The 17,357-nt window shown below is 26.5% G+C and overlaps 1 protein-coding gene across 1 annotated transcript in view; it reads right to left on the bottom strand.

Moving 5' to 3' along the window:
• The window catches only part of LOC107167926 (uncharacterized), a 45,052-nt gene extending 27,993 nt beyond the window's left edge, over positions 1 to 17,059 (bottom strand). Inside the window, exon 1 of the mRNA XM_089225672.1 lies at positions 16,699 to 17,059. Coding sequence (XP_089081798.1) covers positions 16,699 to 16,743 — 45 coding nt within the window. The 5' untranslated portion in view covers positions 16,744 to 17,059. The remainder of the gene's footprint in view (positions 1 to 16,698) is intronic.
• Between the last annotated feature and the right edge of the window lie 298 nt (positions 17,060 to 17,357).

The raw sequence follows: 17,357 nt of genomic DNA, 5'->3' as shown, positions 1-17,357 counted from the left end.
ATATATATCTACATTTATGCCAGCAACGGCGATAGGGTCTAGCAAAGAGCCAGGTTTATAGCTATTGTTATTATTTTAATTATTTATTACAATTAATAATATATTATTATTCGGTGTCCAATCAAATTATTGGTTCTTGCAGGATAACACTTTGATTAACATATGTCTTAGTCTTATATATAATATATATATATATCGTGTATATTTTATGCTATACAAATCATTCGTTTTATCGACCTAACATTGGCGATTTGTTTTCCTATCCAATGTCCACACTGACAATAATGAGGCATGATTTTCATACACAGATTTTGAAAACTTATAAAAATAGGTTATATATGATATATGTATTCTAATGACGTTTGTCCTACATATACAATATCAAAAAAGTGTAATTAATCTGTAATTCAACTCGTTAGAAAACCTTAACTTTAAAATTTTAATGTTCCTATCGAAAGTTTAATAGTACATTAATAAAGAATTACCTATCGAATTTATTTTCAAATAATACCATTACTTTTGTATTTTATTGACTAACGTCTATAATCTATCAAATTGTTAACCTCGTTCTAGTGCATGCGTGCAGAAAAATATTTTTGAGTAACAATGTCTATCCTCTTTTTGAATTTGAATTTCAGTTACATTATTATTTTTAAATAATTATACTTACAAAGTTATTTTCCATCTTAAAATTGATTATTTATAAATAAGTTAACATCACGGTTGATACATGTAAATTTATCGTATTTTTAACAATCTACCCCTTTACAGAAATCTACGTTTCATATGATTTGTTAAAACAATAACCAACTATCAATCAGACAATTTTTAATATAGAATTTTTCTGAAGATCAAATTTGTTTAAAAAAAATGTAACTCAAATTCGAACTTAATAAAGGGGTTGAATATAATTTTTTTTTGTTTTGTATGTACAGAAAGTTTCATTTCATGAATTGGATCCAAAGGTTGTTTATTTCACGGAACGGATAATAATATATTGAGCCGTTGTGATGGAAATTACAAATACTATAACTATAAAAGTATTGAAAACGTTTTCAAAATATTTTAATTTTACGAGATCAGTGGTATAATAAGATTATATAAATTAGAATGAAATTTTAAATATTAGTATACTATCCAACATAATTTGTACTGTCTATATTTATTTAAAATATTACTATTTTTATTTTGTACAATAAATCGTTAATTTTTTCTTAATAATTTTTTAAAAATTTGGTATCTGTAGTTATGACAATTAATTGAGTCTAGACAGCAGCAGTAGTTCAATTTGATAAAAAAAAAAAAAAAAAAAAAAAACTATTGTAATCAACAATTAAATTTTAAGTTTAATAAATATAATATTTTAACGTCTTCTTCCGCTTATAACCCCCCTTTCACGAGATAATAGATATTTTACGTAGGTAAATAGTAACTATAGTGAAAGTAATTTGTATCATTTTTATATTTCATAATTCATGTTGGACAATGTATATGTGCTTATAATAAATTATGTATTTTTCTTCTCACAAAAAACAGTACGAAAAATTTCGCTGATTATTACTGTTATTATTATTACTTATTATTATTATAAACTGTAAATTTATGTGGTACCATACAGTATGAAATAATTTCTACAAAACAAACGGAAGAGAAAACTTAAGTATTAGCACTATAGGACGTGACCAATACAATACAATATATTAAGTATAATATGACTATTGCTGAACGTCTAAACATATATTTAGTATGAGTATGTGGACATATATTAAGTAGAAATGCATCAATTATCATAATAATATAATATATTACCTAATGATTATTATATATAGGTGTTACAAAATATATATACACATATAAGTAATATGTTTTAATATACACGGTTGCATTGTGTGTCTCACGTTTGTAGTACTAAATTCAAAATTGTTTCAAAATAGATTATACGATTCACTATACAAATGCCCATCTTATAAAAAAAAGCAACCAAAAACACGCCAAACATGCAGCTCTCTAACTTCAATCAAACACAGTTTCACAAAATGCAGAGAGACACAAGGGGCATGACAAAAATTCTACATACTCAAGGACCTTAACAATGTATTGGGCACCAACGATGATTTCTTAAACAATTTTATAATTTAATACTACATTTATTTGTATTATTAGATAATTAATAAGATTAAAATTCCTGGTACTTACTTTTATTAAATCATGCATAGTAAAAACAAAAATCAATAAATTATTTTGTCATAATTAGTAAAATATATCATATAAAAGCAAGTTGCGGTATCTATCGATGGTTTTTAATCGGTTCCGCGAATCAGTCTTATTTTCTGGCCCGTTAAACATTTTTTTCTATTTTAACTCATCGACCAAATGTACTGTTGACGAGTATCATTTGTATTACGTTTTTTACTAACTCTTATATTATAATACGACTATTTTAAAATTATTTTGTTTTATTTAAATTAGTAGGGGTTTACTCTCCTATAAATATAGGTATTTATTTAATCAATAATTGTTAACTTTATATACCTAAATCAGTATAATTAACTCTAAATTAACTACCAAGTCTATTTCATTAATGTTTATAAAAATAAAATTTGATGTAAGTATTAACATGTAAAAGGTGGCAAAACTTAAGTTGCCTAGGTGTGTAAAAACACTTGAGCCGGGCTTGATACTACGTAACTCGTAAAACTGACGTAGATAACAAAGTAGCATTATATAGATCGATCCACTTACAATTCTTATATATTTACATATTACATGTTTTAATAATTAAAATATGATGTTGCATAGGTAAAATGTTCTTTTTATATTCTCCAAATTCTTCTCATAAATAGTGACCTTAACTGAATTTACCAATTTACATCTAGGAAATTTAATCTCAATAAATTCTATTCACGCAGCATAGGCATAATATATAGTAAATAAGGATACACTTTTCCACCTTGTGGTAGGTATGGTACTTCTATACTCCTTCCGATATATAAGCCCAGAACAAATTAATAATTGCGTCATTATATAGTCCATATTACATACTATGTATATTGGAATGTTGTACATAGATAACGTTTAATAATATGATGAAATATAATATCATATATGTTTACTCAAACCATGGAGTTTGTCAGTTTGGCGTTTGTCTATTTTCCATAAATATTGTACCTATTATAAATTATAATATTACATTGCTGCTATTAATAATGGCCAATGATAAGCGTGAAAATACTAGGTGTCTATAGGTTCGTTATTAATTGGTGGCTATTCAGTATCCACTGTCACTATTTATATGGTATAATTTTTTATTATATTAATAAAAAAAACCCACTGCGCTTACAATAAACCAGCACAAATCAGGTAATACATGATATTATTTAGGTACATTGTACACAGTTCAGTACCTAGCACTGTATAATAATAATAGAAAGCCACCAAATAAGTTTAATATAATATGAATGAACTTATTTAGTTCTACATAAACGAAATATATTAAGAACTAAATGTATTATAATATAATATTTGCAAATTCAATTTTATGTAAAAAGTAAGTTAATAATCATTTTTAAAAAAACTCGTTATCAATTTAACCTTAATAACAGGTATGGTAAAACTATATATATTAAGTATATATTATATTATTATACTCACTAGTCACTACCTATATAGGGTGATCTATTTAAGAGGGTATATACTAAGTATCTCGAGAAGCAGTGTTGGTGAGTTGCGGCCCAAACCCTAAATAACGTACGAGTTGCGGCCCGGGTTTATGAGAGGTACGTACGAGTTGCGGCCCGGATTTATGAAAGGTACGTACGAATTGCGGCCATACAATAATGTATATATTACATATATATATATATATATTATATACTATATGTCTATATATAGTAATAGTATATAAACATCACAATATTATGTAGGTATTTTCTAGTATAAATTGTCGTTCTTATATTAATATTGGTCGTAAAGAAAATAAAAGTATTCATAAAATTATAGAATATAATATAATATATTAATATTATGACATTATATTAAAAAAAAAATAATAAAAAAAATAAAAGTATAATTGGTGTAATATATTATGATAATAATGTCCAAAAAAAATCAAAGCATTCATAATGTAAGTCATATATGGCAGATAATAAGATAAAACCATCTATATTATCTTTATCATATTATACCTATACAAAAATATAACTTCCCATACGTATTGAACATTTCGTTTATCGTTATTCGTTTATACGGTACATAGGTAATAGATATATTATAATATAATATATATTATACAAGTAAGGTACATAATGTAATGAATGTTACAATTACTCGGGCCGCAACTAACCTATACCTAAAATATTATCGGGCCGGAATTCACCGGTCTCCAACACCGGAAACGAAAGGTCGGGCCGCAACTCACCCTCAGCCTCGAGAAGTATTAACTTTTTTTGAATTTTTATTTTTAAAACTTTTAGGTTTCTGTTTTTCTAAAACCTTATGTCCTTATAATATTTAAAATTTTTTCATCCTTATATTTATTGGTGGCACCCCTATCAACTTTTGATTTTCAAATCATTTAACATACAGTTAAAATATCATGATATAATAAGACAATTTTTTTCATGAATTTACAATTTTTATTTTTCGTTGATTGCTTTGTAAGATACAGCTCCTCAACGTATTGGTAGTTTTCACTATTTCCCAATAATTGTAAAGACCAGAAGCTAGTGATAAATTCGATATCACTGAATCCAAGGTAACAAAATAAATAACAATTAATTAAAGATTACTATTGTACTTTGAACCCTAATCATTTATTAACTTATCGACTAATTATAGACTAATTACCAATTGGATTTATTTTCTTACCTTGGATTCAGTGATATGGAATTTATCAATAGCTCCTAGTCTTTACAATTATTGGAAAAATAGTAAAACTACCAATATTTTGAGGAGCTATGTCTCACAAACCATTCAACGAAAAATAACAATGTTAACATGTAAATTCATGAAAAAAAATGATTTTATTAATTAATGATATTTTAAATATATGCTACCATTTTAAAATCAAAAGTGGTTTCACCAATAAATATAAGGGCGAAAAAAATTTAAATATTATACAGTTTTTAGAAAAAACATAAGCCTAAAAGATTTAAAAAAAAATTCAAAACAAGTTAATATTTTTCGAGATAATTAGTGTACTCAATAAGGATGAAAAAAGTTAAGATATTATTCGATTTTAGAAAAATATAAACCTAAAAATAATTCAAAAAAAGTTAATACTTTTCAAGACAATTAGTGAATCCACTTAAATGGATCATCCTGTATAATATGTAGATATTAGCAAGTGAATGAAACAATTTGTAACAATAATAAATAAATGTGAGTAGGAGTAGTAAAAATGTACATGATTCGGTACACACGTTTTATTCAAATGCAGAAACATATAACCACTTAGTAGTATCCCTAAACTCAACCTAACATTATTTAATAATAAGGTGATAAACTTTTATCGGCGTGTCGCGTTTCTAAATAATACTCTATATTAGTAACTACATTACCACATGGAAAAGTTTCAAATACGCCATGCACTGATTGAGTGGTATTGTATAAATAAAGAGCTAATAATGGAATCAATTCCATGTACAAATAGTTAACAATTATTATTATTATTGTAATTTTTTTTAAGACAGCACGATACGAATAGATCGAAACAATATAAAACAACAAAATCAATATTATGTTATACAGGTATACACTGTATGTGTATACAATATATAACACAAATCACAATCGAATATTAAATTTAAATATAATAATAAGGTCGTTTTATAGATACTAATATGCCTATTTATTAATTTTGCGTTCGGCTTTCTATTTCAATTTGAGTCAGAATGACGAATAGAATAATGGAATTGTATATTATGTATTATTTTATTCTCTGATGATATTTTGTGATCCGTTTGCAGTACTCATATAGGTACCTAGTATTAATTTAATATGCTTGCTGTGGGTACCTATTTCTATTCGCATTCTTACCTTCCTCGACACTATCAAACTTTATATTCAGTCGATTCTAAGTATAAAAAAAATATTATAATGAGAGAATGTGACATCAATACCACTTGCTATCAGACCAAAATAAATATCCAACCTTTTAGTGTACACTCGTATATAGATCTAATGGTTTAATTAAATTATAGACTTCAAATATAACATACACTCACCCAATCTACGTAAACGTATAATATTCAATAAGCGTCCCTACTATAACGCTGCAGCAGGTTTACAATATAATAATTAATATTATACCTATGACTATACAATATACATCGGTTCGTTCCGATATACCGATATAATATTTGGCTATACGCCAACCGTTTCTCACAATAGCCGTGCGCAGAACGATTATTGAAGCTTCTGAAGCGGATGTTACAATAAAATATAATATGTACATTATGTACAGCGAGCAAAGAACCATAACTACAAAAATAATAATACAATAATAGCACACACACAATATATAGTTTATAATATATACATTACGTACATCAACAAAATATATTCGTGTGTGTGTGTGCATGTGTGCCATATTATGTGGCAGAATAAAGAAGACCTACTCTGAAAATCGTGTCTGTGTATAATTTTAAGATGAGGATAATAATAATACACGGATACAAAATGTTATATTGTGCATTTGTGTTACATTGTAATATAATTATTTAAATCTACATAAAAGTAAAATCATTTCTCCTATAAAGCCATTTTTTCACGAGTGTACGCCTCTTGCTACTTTATGTTTTTACGTTTATTCGTAAACGTGTTCTACGAGGCCAAAATAGTTTGAGATAAATACATATATAAAATTAATAATTATTGTTACATATTCATCATATTATACGTCCATTGCGTTACCTAATCGGTCGCGTTTAGTGCATGCAGGCGTTGAATTAAGATGTGCTGTCACGAAATCATTACATTGCCGTTTATCTATAACATTTTGTTTTTCCTAGTTATTAAAAAATGTCCAGTGTATTTATCTTCGATCACCAGGCTAAATATTAGCAATAAAACAGATTTTCTAATGGAATAAGCCATCTTCAAAGTTGAAGATTAAACTAATTAAAGCGTTAACTGCTCAAAAATGTAATAACAGAAACACAAAACAATTTTTTAATCATAAGTATATGTTGTATGATTTTAAAACATCGTGTATGATTTTAAAACTACTAGGCAGTAAGTATATACATATTTTATTATCCTCTTAAAATATGAAATGCAATTATGTATAAAATAAAATCCTACATAAATATTCAATCACAATGTCATAAGATATATTATTCTATATTATTAGAACTATATGCGTTTTTACCTTGTGATTGAATATTTATGTAGGATTTTATGTTTTTCGAGTGCCATTCAAATATTATGTAAATATATCTAGAAATTTTTGTATTGTAATCTGTGAGCAATAGACTGTAGAAGAGCACAATAATACGAGTAGATAAATATGATCTATAATATTACATCACAAATCACAATCACATAATAGTATTTACCTATAATATTTCACAATACATAATACACTATCATACTATGAGCACCTAAAAATAGATATGTGGATATATCAGAAAGTTGTACCCGATTAATACAAATGTTTTAACGATAATATATAAGTACACGGCACTTTCAAAGTTACGGTTTTCGATTTCAATGTTTGTAACACCATACAATTTATATACCTATAGTACACAATATTACATGACATATTTAGACCATGTTTTTTTTTTGTAATTACATTTTTTGATAAAATTCGACCATATTAGACGTCTGTCTTATTTAAATGTATGACCTGCGCATCCTTAAAGTAAACCCATTATACAAAAGTCTAAAAAATATAGTGAACTTAATAATAAGTAGGTAAGTAATAATTATTAACGATCAATTGTTTCACAGCGTCATATTAAATTTGAAAAACATGCAATATAAAAATTACGGACAACAGTTCAAAAACTACAGTTTATAATGACTATAATGAATTTGTTATACAATGCTCATTTTCTATTACGCCGATGGTTATTAGTTTTATATATGTCTGTACTGCTCGCTGCAGTACATTCTGCAATCTGCATAATATCGATAACTGTTAGAGGTGTAAAACAATCCAAGTAATATACCTATAATATTTATGAATTTTGATTGATTAATGATTATATTTAGATACGGTTCATTACCTACTGCTAAAAAAATATATACAATATACATAATATAACAGTGAGTAAGTAAGGACGGTAAGGTTAAAAAATGCAAACGTCAAACAAAGAGTTTGAGCAACAACACCTTGATATCAACGTCTCTTGCCTCAATTTCAATTCAGCTGAGAACGGATATATAATAATATTATATATATATATATTATATAAGTGAAATACAAACGCACAAGTTAAAACATCATTTTTTTTTTTTTTTTTTTTTTGTAGTTTGAAATAAAATAAAACCGATATTCGGTAATAGATATAATATTTTAGTTTAATTCGCGATTATGTTTCATGGTGTATGACGATTATTTACGACAATGTCGCCCTTTGAAATAAAAAAATGCAATTTAATCGTTGTGCACCGCGGACCCAATCGAAATCGATCACCTACGGATGTCGGCAATTTTCGGAAATTCCGGCTGTTACATAAACTTGTCTAGATGGAATCGAACAATATTCCGTGAAAGTCTAGATTACTTTCTAGATTGTTTTCCAATTACATTAGTAGTAGAACTATTTTGAAGACACACCACGGCACGAGGTGGCGACGTAGTTGTCGGTCACGGGTTACGGTATCTACTGACGATGGCCGATACTATGTCTCACCAACCGTTGTCCTAACCGAGAACGCTCGGTTAGGTTAAGTCATTGATCATCACCCACAAATAATATATTGTCAATGGTTTCCGATTTGCATTTTAAAACCACAATACAATTTAATTAATCATCTTCACACGTCGCATCATATCGCATTATTGCTAATACCCCATATTATAAATTCTCTTTGGTTCTCAATTATTCTCTTAAATATAGTAATACGATATTTAGAGATAATTGGTATCACTATTTTTGGTTACTGGTGAGTGGCCACTTATTGATGTGAAATTAAACAGACACTCATTAGAAGTTAAATCTTAGAACTTAGAAGTACATTATTTAGAATGGGTATTTACCTACTTTTCACACATATCGGATTATAATTAACTTACAATAAATTATGGAACGCAATGGCCCATTATGGTTTTCATTAGTGCATTTCAAAATGTCAGAATCTGAAGAACAGAATCTAGTTAAGTAAATTTTAGTTCACAATTTTCTGGGGTTAGCCCCTATTATTTGAAAAATTCCAAACTGCACGCTTAATTTTACTGCTTTAAACAAAAATTGTATGCACTACTATCTTAGAAAAATCAAATGTATATATATATATATATATATATATATATATATACATATAACTATATAATTATTAGAATTTAGGAATGCAATCAAATAAAACAACAAAATTCAGGAAATACTCATATTTTCTAGTAACTAGCATATTATGTAATTTTTATCCGTAGTGCACATATGCGTTCAAATCGTATTGCACACTTGTACATTCGTGGTGCACATTGTGTGTCACAATGCAAATAAAAATTGCCTGACGCCTGTCAGGAGTTATTAAAGGATCGTATAAAATATGATAAACAATTTAAATAACAAATAGATCATAGATCTGCTGATTGCTGAAGAAATATTTACCACTACTATATTTAGTATTGTAACAATATTATAAAATATAATCATACATCAAAGATCAAACTATCAAAAAATTTACGTAACAGCCGATAAACTTCTATTCACTCATTAAATGACACGATGAGGGTAAAAAATTAAATTAAAAATGTATGATATTCAATTAACTACAAACAATTTTAAACGGGGTTATTATATTTACATTATGTTTAAAAGAAGATTGATTCATTTTACATTGTTATAACATTTATAGCATAATTTAATTTTTGATATTTATTTTTATTTATCCATGGTAACTGTATTTTTAGGTGTAAACCATGGTAAAACAGAAATTGAAATTCAATCTTGAAAGTTGATCAAAATTTAAAATGACCAATTTTCATTAAATCATTTTTTTTTTTTTTTTTTTTAAATTATCCCGCGGCAACTAAGGCCATTGGGAAGGGGGTAGTACTGTAGGTTCTTATGGAACTGTAGGTTGGTTTTACACGTGGGTAAATTAAATCATTTAATAACAATTAAACCTAATATATATAAATCTAAGTAATTACTTTGTATATTTAAAACTCTGCTATATTTCAACTAATTATACCTAATCTATAATTTATTTTAAACGAACACAACTTATTGAACTACATAATGGTTTTGTGTAGATTTAATTGGATTATTGTTTACAAAATTATTATAAATATCTTAATTCAATAATTTATTCCTCATTAATTTAATAATTACATCTACCATTAAAATTATCATCTAGAATTATTTGTGTTTTAAATTATTTATATGTACAAATTAAACTATAATGAACAAAAACAAATAGAATAGATCATAAAACATAACATTATTTACATTAAGCGAAAACAAAATTTAAATTTATCGTAGTTTGAATGTTTGAAAATATTATTGCTATTAATAATATTATAATTTTTAAGAAATGTTTGTTTAATATGAATATGATTATATATATATATATAATTTAATATGATCGTGGCTATTTTAGTTTAATATATTTTATAGTATATAGATACTGAAGATATCTGTACTGACTATACTACTAATTATTAACCATCACTATAGTGATCATACTATAACATTTATATGAAAATTCAAAGTCCAGCAGAGTATAAAACTAGTAGAATACTGTAAGGTTTGCAAATTGTTTCAAAACTATTTTTAGTAAAAAGCAGTTATAAATAAAATGTTCAAAAGTTAAGAAAAACGACTAAAATGGAGTGTTTTTATACAATATTTAAAGGGATCACAATATATAATATCATAATGTTTGAAATTTGTGAAGTGGCACTCCGGTGATTATGCTCAATGCTCGGAATGGTCGCGTGCACACTGTACACAGAGAGACAAGATAATAAACATAATTTGGTGTTATTAGGATTTATTTTAAGTTGTTATTTAAACCAATTTGACGTTCTCCATCATATTATAACGGGACGTAGTTCTGCTGTGGGGAGATCTATTTGTGCACGATTGACAGTTCGACGAGTTGGATACCTATGGTCCGGCATATATATCTGGTATAATAATATAATATTATGAACACATGGTATAAAATAATAAGTATAATAATATGTAAGTAAACTCTATGGACTGTAATTTATTTAAAGAAGTTTGATGTCTTATAACATATATATATATATATATATATATATATATAATATTGTACAATATATTAACACAAGCACTTTTGTGTTTTTTTTCTGCATGTGAATAATAGTAATGACTATTAAAGAGAAATTATAAAGATATTTTGAAATAGATTAAAAACGACTGCACTGACGTAGGTGGTAAGTACCACTGTAAGAGTATAATGCTATAAATGGTATAATATATAAAATAGATGGTAGCTCCTTTAATAATATTATAAAAATCATCGCAATAGTATCCAAACAAAATGTCTGGCGCGTTATTTGATCACACCGTTAATAGTAATAAAAGTAATATGATTTATTATCGTAATTATGTCGTCGATAAAAGAAGAAAATAATCGCAAATCACGATTGGCGCCGGAAGGATTTAAGGGAAAAACGCACGCACACGTTTTTTGTACAATCAGATACACAATCCACGTGCCGAATTAAAAGTAATGCTAACAATAATAATAATAATAATAGTTACAACAACCAATGACCCATCCATTAAAAAGAAAATATTTATCACGTTTCACCTGATTATTGTGACGACGATGGGGATTTAAAAACACTCGTTAGTAGTTTTTTTTTTTTAAATAATTGTTGTATAATATAATATAAAGCACTAGTATATAAATATTGAGTGTAAGTAATAATAATAAGTTTAGTTCAGCCGCAAACAAGACGCGTTGTACTCGTGGAACTACGTTTCGATTGTGTATTCGATCTTATAGCTAGGTATAGCTATAGTCTGTATAAAAAACGATTTGGTAGGAACAACAATCGAAACTCGAAAGGGTTCATTGTTGTGATTTATAATACTCATCGAAAATATAGTACATTATGTTCTAATATATTTTATATACTTTTTAAACTTTTCAGATTTTTTTTTTTTTAAATTATAAAGCAAAGTAAAATTTTAATGCAAACAGTAGAGAAAGGTGTCGGCCTCTGTGCAATGGAAATTGATCAATGCCTTGTCATTACCTACGAAGTTTGATTTGAACCATCAATATATTTTTTGTCCATCGAACAATTTCTAAAACGAGACAAGTAACGTCATAACTTAAATGCTCGGGTTCGTTTATATTTTATATAGGACCTATAACTTGTTAGGTACCTATACAACTAACTACAATATAATTAACAAACAGTATCGACCTCTTAACATACCACATAAGATGATATATATGTATTCACACCTATATGCATATTATGTTATTATAATAGCGTGTAATGTACTTTCAACAATCGTCCACTGATTAAACTGCCTTAATTTTAAATTAAAACCATATAATCTATACTTATAAAATCCAAATACCACTCACTCACTGATCACTGTATCTCAAAAACTACTCAACGTACAGACTTGAAATTTGGAATAGGGGTTCTTCTCATATTTTCGCCGTGCAATAAGGAGGGATTTTTCAAAATTCACATTTTAAAGGGTTGCTCAAACTGGGATTTTGAGATTTACGATGGAAATTTTGTATATAATTGGTTGCTATAACAACCTGATTTATGTGTTGACACATTTATTACTTTATTATTACGGATAATAATTATTATTATTCTTAAATGAGTTAGTTAGTTAGAGTTAGCTCTGCCAGTAGTTTGATTATATTAGCCACAAAAGGCAGTACAAACAATACTGTTTATAAAGAGATATTATTGAGATGAATAAAATATGTCAATATAAATTTATCTTTTTCTGAAATATCTTTTAAAACTAATTAAGTTTTACAACGTCGTTATAACATTATTATATGCATTATTATAATTTATCTTTTTGGCTTATATAACACCATAATGTATATAATAATATTACATCGACGTTGTAAAACTTAATTAGTTTTAAAAGATATTACAATACATATCTATACAATACATGGGCAACCTAGGATCAACATATCTAAAAGCAGCCTGTAATAAATATAAAAATAATGATAAAATAAAAGTAATAGTAGGTAACACAAAAAAGGATTTTGTATTAATTGATTATATTAATTCACCGTTAGTGGAATTAAGTAAAAATGGAAACTTGGTATAACTTTAATACTTTAGATTTAAATCATACACTTACGTACAAACAGCACTAGGTCCACGATCTGATAATATTATACTTCTGCAAATCAGAATTTTTATTCCATGTAACGGAAAAGTTAAAATAAGTTTTGAACACCATACACCGATCATTAAATAACGAATTGAACAAAGTTTGAGCCATATAAATTTAGTACATTTAACGGGCAACGAAGTACACGGGATCAGCTAGTTTAATATAAATTTAAAAAAAAAAATATTTTTAACAAAACATCATCAATGGGACGTAGATTTAGAAGATTAGAACTATGGCGATTCAAAATATCAAATGTTATTTGAGTGAACTGATAAATATAAATCATAATATATCTGATTAAGTGTGTTATTATTTCACTGATTGATTTAAATGTATTTACTATTTAATATTTGTATTTAATGATTATACTTTTTAATCTGTATATAATATGTAATAAATAATAATGTATATTTATATCATATAAGAATTTTTTTAAGCTACTGTTCAACTAATATTTACTTATAAACTATATGCAAATATTATATTACCTAATTAAAATAAAATATTTTACACAAGCCCGGTTCCCTAATTTTTGAGAGAAAAAGAACGGCTTATATATATGCATCAATATATTTATGAAACATTAAAATAAAAAGCATAACAACACAAAAGTTATAGATGAAAGTATTTAAAAAAATTTAAGAATAAATAAGTAGGTAACTACCTCACATCTGCCCATGACTTATCATTTTAGAATAACGACTAATAAATATATAACCATCGTATAGTAAGCATATATAGTTACACCTATATAAACTTAATCTTAGTATATTATTTATCATGCATATAATATATGTATGAGTGTACATCATTATAAACAAAAACAAATCAACATGTCTACAGGTTAGTATATAGGATATAGTTATAGTTAATAGACTTTAACGACTGGATCGTTTTACGACTAATGTTGTGCATATTGTATACTGCCCTTTTTATTTTTATTTTTCATTTTACGATATGCATTGAATTTTTGGAAATGTTTAATAATTGATAGCCGCATAGGATGTACGGTTGGATGATATCCGGCTGAAATTGTTTGATCCGACCACAGGCTGTCTCGGACATTGGAAAGCATTATTATTTTTGTATACGGTGAAATTAAAAGCAAAACACCAAGAAAATGTGAAAAATAACTCCCGCGGATCGATTATCGGATTTTTCATGGTAGCTAACACAATTTTAATATGGATGAAATTAATAAATTATATCTATCGGAAACTATAACTATTTAAATGGATTAAATTCCCGGAAAGTACTAACAAGTAGCATTAATAATGTCTACGATTTAAAAATTCACTTGTATACTATTGTACCTAAAGTTGACATTTGCACACCCTCGATACAAAATTATAACTATTAAATTATATAAAAATAAAACATTTTTTAACTATTGAATTATAACATGTATACTCTTGAATTAGTTATTTGAATGTCCGCATTATTAAATGATATTGGCGTAAGCATAATAAAAGGGAAAATAGTTTCCATATATGAATTAGGTATATTACTACTATATTATAGTATTATACTACATATGGACCTAATAAGTAATAATAACATGTATATGTATTGTTATAAATAATCCTCGAGTTATTTTTTTACAGAAAAAAATAGCGGGGTTATAAAATATAAATGAATAAATATTTGATAATACACAATGAATACTAATAAGATTAAAATAAAAATTATACATACTTAGCACATACTTAAAATATTATTTAAATTAAAATTAAAATAATTAAATGTATTAGTTATTATTTTTTTACCTCAGAAATCAATAATATTTTTTTATTTTTTTATTTAATAATAAATGTTAAGAAAAAATCAATATTTTTGACGAAGAATATACACTCAAGTTTATTATAACTTATAAAATATTCTTTTTTAGTGTTCACCACGCTAGTTACTTACATTGTTTATATTTCAATTAACAGTAAACTAAAAAATGATTTTACGTGGATATAAATATTATATTTAATCTTAAATAATAAAAATAAAGTCTGGAAATTAATAAATATCCACACAATCTTGTAGCATCACGTTATTATAATAATGATTAAGAAATAAATATGTTGACAAAGTAGAATGAACTTTTATATCATCATAATTTATAATACTGCCTATATGATCATTATAAAAATCATTTAGTTAGTGTAAATATTCTGATTTTATATACATAATATAATAAATAAGTCAAAAACTTTATTTCATGCAGTTTCTATTTATAACTTTACGATAATGTTATTATTGTTGTTTGAAACAACGATTCGTCTTCAGTCTTGTACTCTTGTGTAATACTAACACAGGGAGGAAATTTAATGAGGACACCTAGGTATAGAAAATACGTCGTTTGATCTTTCTTATCGTCTATACATTCACTCAACTAAAAAAATTATTTCTTGAATTTTAACTACGTCTTTTATAAACGAAACAAAAAATTCTTTATTTTTATCATGTTATACATCTTATGGTTTTTAATCTTCAAATTCATCACAAAACCAGAATCCGAAAATCTATGATAAAAATGTTGTGTTATTCAAATATTTTGAAAGATGCTCAACATACTCATAATACTTTCATATTTTAAAAACAATCTTAAAACTAATGTAATATGTTTTTATTATATTAAGTAAAATTCACAAAAACTGAAATTTTTTTAATGTAGGTATACAAACAGAATATAAGTATATTGAATATAAATGAAAAAAATCGGAATTCACAAATGAAAGGATTTATGACTTTAAAAAAAAAAAAAAAAATGTTTTTAAAAATAATATTATTATATTTATAACGTTGTATTTAATACATAGGTATTCATACTAATTATTAGCACTTTTTATATTTCTAGTGATGAATAATTGTCTTCTTTTTTTTCTCTTATAGTACCGAGAAACGAAGAAGGAACTCTATTGCCAATACTCCAGCTCCCAGATTTTTTTTTTAAGATCATTGATATTAAATTACGAATATACTATTGAGTTACAACTTTGGCTTCAAAGTTACGATTAAACAATTTAAGCGTAAAGCCTAATAATAAATATTATATGGTATTATCGTATCATATGATATAGGGATCAGCAACAGATTTTAATTTTTCATCAATTTTTTATTAAATATTGTCAAATAAAATAATTGTAGATATATAATAATGTAAACTCACCACAAAGCTCATGATTTGCTGAAGTTTTGTCACGTTCACAATCATCGCGTCGCGTGCACACCACACTGGGTACCTATACTTTTCAAAATATAATGCTTGACCTTTGTTACAAACACTTGCAGTGTAATCAACGGGTAAATACTCGTGTATTAAACCTTAGTAAATATGTTTATTAAGATTAGTTTTATAATAAGGAATACGGATTAACGAACAAATACAAATTATTATAACAGTCGAACCGAAAAAAAACTAAGCTGACTTATAATAATACTTATAAATTTATGTAAACTGATCGACAGAGTCCAGAATTCAACAGCGGTCATGGTTGGGCAGCGGACCCGCCAAGTGCGTGAATGGACATATCGTGGACCGCGGAAACTGCATCAAGTAACAACTGCGGCGTCGTTGGTGATGGTGGTGGTGGTGGTGATGGTGTTGGTGGTGGTGGAGCAAGGTACTTCGCATCTTTTGCCAACATTCCAATTTACAGTAAAGATATATAGATATAAATTAGCCCACTTTTAAAGGAATTGTTCATTTCATAAGTAAATGTATGTGACCACTGATACATATTATGAAATGTGTGTATGCGTGTGTGTGAGTTCACGTATTTTATTACAATATTCAACAGAGGATTTTAAGCCTGGGAAATTACGGTG

This window comes from Diuraphis noxia, unplaced genomic scaffold (assembly GCF_037042655.1).
Source record: "Diuraphis noxia isolate RWA-SAM2 unplaced genomic scaffold, SU_Dnox_SAM2 contig0004, whole genome shotgun sequence".
In the NCBI taxonomy this organism is placed as follows: Eukaryota; Metazoa; Arthropoda; class Insecta; order Hemiptera; family Aphididae; genus Diuraphis; species Diuraphis noxia.
This window is presented reverse-complemented; position numbering and strand designations above follow the sequence as displayed.